A 3,793-nucleotide genomic window follows, 5' to 3' on the forward strand; every position below is an offset into this window, starting at 1 on the left:
AGCGAATCTTACTTTTACTGGTTTTGTGATATCAGCCGGGCTCAGTCAGTAACGCTCTCGCCTCAGTCAAGGTTCCGCGCTTCAAACAAAAAGTTAAGCTTCAGGTCCCATCCCTGCCTGTTCAGGTGGACGTTAAAGATCCCGCTGAGCCATGTGGAAAGAGAAGGGAGTTTTCTGCCCCAGTGTCCTGGCTGACAATCCCCCAGATAAAATCGCTTGATGGCTGTTTGCTGTACGCCGCTGTGCATAAAATGGCTGTTGTGTTCACCTACGAAACACACAGTCACTACACTTTACAGTAAATCCTGACAGAGACTTTGAGACATCCTTGCGATATGAAAGACCCATATCAAATACAATCATTTTTATTATTTCTATTTAACAGGAATTAACAAGAATTCAATTAGTTACACTTGGAACATGACTTTCTCCCTGTGTTTTTCTCTCCCTTTTTCTGACTCTCTTTACTCACTTTCTCTCCCTCTTTCTCCCTCTTTTTCTCTTTCTCTCTCTCCCCCCCCGTGAAAGCGCATAACGCATCAGAAGAGAAAGGGTTTACAGATCTCAGTGTAAAGAGAATGTCACACTCCCCACTTTATGGACACGGTGAGTTTGTAACCTGACCACACCAGTGTGTCAGCAGTCAATCAATTCAAGCCACAGAGATTGTGTGAGCAGCCACCCTCTCACATCTGTGCTCATCACAACAAGAGCTCCCTGGGGGGCCTTCACACATCAAGGGCCGGGGATTGTGTATAAAGGAGGGGACCTGGGATGAGTCCACAGACTTTGGGAGCTGTGAAGTTCAGTAGCATAGCTTGTCAGCTTTGGTTTTATCCTGTAACAGTAGCTGTCTAGAACAGAGTTTAGTTGAGCTAAATTGGGTTGCGTTAAATTGATTTGGAGCACTTCACAGGATTCACCTTAAAGTGTAGTGACTGTGTGTTCTGAAAGGTACTTGGAGGAGATTGCCAGCCAAACCATCCTCTCCAGGTGGGTGGGGGGTGCTTACAAACACAGTCATTATTTTCCGGTGAATAGGGGTTTGGGTGAGTTAAGTTGGGCTGTGTTGAGGAGTTGAGGTTAAGTTGGATTGACTTGTTGAGTTAGGAGTTGGGCTGGGTTAAGGAGTTAAGTTGGGTTGAGTTGAGGTGTTAAGTGAGGAGTTAGTTTGGTTGAGATAAATTGGGTTGAGTTGGGTGTATTTTGACATTCCTTTCACTCCCTCATTGTAAACCATGCAGGTCCCAGCTCCTAGCCTAGGGCACTTGGGCTCCCACCCATCCTTTCCCTGCCCTCCCCTCTGCCTGGGCTGTCCTCCACACACACTGCCCTCCAAACCCACCAGCCGCAAGTCCTTCAGCATCGACTCCCTGCTCTCCAGCTCCCAGACAGAGCCCTGCCGGGTGGGGAAGTGTCTGGCTCTCAGCCCCTCACTACCCACCCTGGCTTTCAGCACGGCCACTACGCAGTCTCTCTACCCGGACTTAGTGTCTCCTCACCAGGGCTATCCTGTGTACCTGGGACCACCGTTCATCTACCACCAAACTACCTGCCGCTCTGGGCTCTGCACATCAGGTAAGACAGACTCTGTATAAGAAACCCCAGTTCGGATCCATGTCCCTGACTGTCTAATGCCTTGGTACGTCCTCCCAATGTGAATAGTGCTATACAAATGTAATTTTGTATTGCATTGTGGATTGAGTGATTACATTTTTCGGGGGGTGAGTGGGCGGGGATTATTTACCTGTGCTTCACTCAGCGATCTGCCAATTGACTAAATGTATAAGTATTTAAAACACATTTAATCGGCTGTGTGTGTATGACTGATTTTAGTGGTTAGTGAGATGCCCCTGAGTTTTCCTCCTGTCCCTGTCTGATCGTTCTCTCTCTCTCCTTACAGATTTCTCTCTCTGTAAACCTCCCTTGCTCTCCACCCTCAAATGCAAGGCTGGCAAGTCTAAGCGAGTGAGAACCATCTTCACTCAGGAACAACTCTCCCGTTTGGAGAAGGAATTTGCTCGGCAGCAGTACATGGTGGGAACAGAGAGATACCTCCTGGCTTCAGCCCTGAACCTGAGTGAAGCACAGGTAAATAATCCCCTCCAAACACCCCCACCCCACCCCACCACCCCCAGTCTTCACTTTAACCCAGGAAGATTTGAGTTTATATAGCACCTTATCACGTCTTCGAAATGCCTCAAAGCACTTCACAGAATATACTGTGAAGCACTTTGAGACGTCTCAATGGTGTGATAAGGCACTATGTCAAATACAAGGACTGTTATTATTAAGATGTCATAAACGGTACAGAGGGGGACGAAGCTCAGGGATGCAGAATTTCTCATGGTCTTAAGCTTAAGGCCCATTTCCTTAAAATCTTCTGTATCACAGAATATGTTTGAATATTCTCAGATCCTGTCTTTATTTTGAAGCCTTTTTTTCTCACAATCTTCCAAAATTCCACACAATGTTAACATTTAAATTGATAGGGACCTTAAGTAAAAGACCAAGAGGAAATTCAAGGCCGGAAACAAGGGCTGGTGAACAAACAGTTCAGATAACAATAATAATAATAATCTTCGAATTTGACATGGGGTGCGTTGCATTGTCGGAAGCACCGTCCTTTGGATGAGATGTTAACCGAGGTCCCATTTGCCTGGTCAAGTGGATGTTAGAGATTCTGTGGTGCTGTTTGAAAAGAGAAGGGAGTTTCTCTCTCCTGGTGTCCTGGTCAACAATCCCCCAAATGAAATTGGTCACTTACACCACAACTGCTTGTCGGACACTATTGTGCGCAACTGGCTGCCGCATTTGGCCCACAAAATGCACAGTGACTGGACTTTATAATATACCCTGTGAAGCACTTTGAGGCGTCTTGATGATGTGATAAGGTGCTATGTCAAATGGAAGAATTATTATTATTAAAAGGGCGCTTTATCAAATGCAAGAATTATGATTAATAATATCATTGTGGATTCACCATAAAGCACTGAATAAGAATATTGTGGATGAGTTTACTTTTTCTCAGTTCTGTTCTTCCAGTGTTTCCTAATAATAATGATCATAATAAACCTTACATTTGATATAGCGCCATATCACATCTTTGAGACATTTCAAAGAGCTTCCAGAATATACTATAAAGTGAATTGAATATTTTGTGGGTGAAACACAGCAGCCAATTATGCAGAGCAGTGTCCCACAAACAGTCGTGGATTGAGTGACCACATTTTTGTTTGAAGGGATTATTACCCCCTGGAAAGTAATCCAGCAATCGACTAATCGACTACTGCTCGGCAAACAGAGGGGTGTGGAGTAAGAAAACTTGCCTACAGTTTTGCCCCAACCCGGAATCGAACCCGGGTCCTATCGCTTACGAGATGAGTTCTCTAACCACTACACGAGAGGACTCCACAAAATGATATTAGAAAAAGAGTGAGATTGGAATGGAAGGGCTCGGGGAAGGGATAGCCTTGGTGTCAGTTAATGATGAGAATTCTCTAACCCGAACAGGTGAAGGTGTGGTTTCAGAACCGCAGGATCAAGTGGAGGAAGCAGAGCCTGGAGCAGCAGCAGGCCAAGCTGGCTAAACTGGGGCTGGTGTGTCGTCAGCCCAGCCCCGACTCCCAGTACAGCGAGCAGGAGGAGGGGGCCAGGCTGGAGGGCCGAGGAACCAACCAGGAGGACGACTCAGGCCCCGGGAGCCCCTGAGCATCTTAATACTATACTGAACCATGTTTGGACAAATACACAGTCACCACACTTGTCAGAGCCTTGGGACATCCTTCCAACG

At 46.2% G+C, this 3,793-nt stretch overlaps 1 protein-coding gene across 1 annotated transcript; it reads left to right on the plus strand.

The window, feature by feature from the left end:
- Nucleotides 1–1,238: 1,238 nt before the first annotated feature.
- Nucleotides 1,239–3,793, plus strand: LOC103188545 (homeobox protein notochord-like). The gene is made up of 3 exons (XM_007908581.2): nucleotides 1,239–1,592; nucleotides 1,951–2,091; nucleotides 3,514–3,793. Exons 1-3 carry the CDS (start codon nucleotides 1,239–1,241, stop codon nucleotides 3,709–3,711), a joined length of 693 nt encoding a protein of 230 aa, XP_007906772.1. The 3' UTR covers nucleotides 3,712–3,793.

The sequence above is a fragment of the Callorhinchus milii genome, unplaced genomic scaffold (genome assembly GCF_018977255.1).
Source record: "Callorhinchus milii isolate IMCB2004 unplaced genomic scaffold, IMCB_Cmil_1.0 Scaffold1, whole genome shotgun sequence".
Lineage (NCBI taxonomy): Eukaryota > Metazoa > Chordata > Chondrichthyes > Chimaeriformes > Callorhinchidae > Callorhinchus > Callorhinchus milii.

Coding starts and splice junctions, on each gene's coding strand:
- LOC103188545 (XM_007908581.2), top strand. CDS start 1,239: ATGCAGGTCCCAGCTCCTAGCCTAGGGCACTTGGGCTCCCACCCATCC. Junction 1,593..1,950: donor CATCAGGTAAGACAGACTCT/GTATAAGAAACC, acceptor CTCAAATGCAAG/GCTGGCAAGTCTAAGCGAGT. Junction 2,092..3,513: donor TGAACCTGAGTGAAGCACAG/GTAAATAATCCC, acceptor TAACCCGAACAG/GTGAAGGTGTGGTTTCAGAA.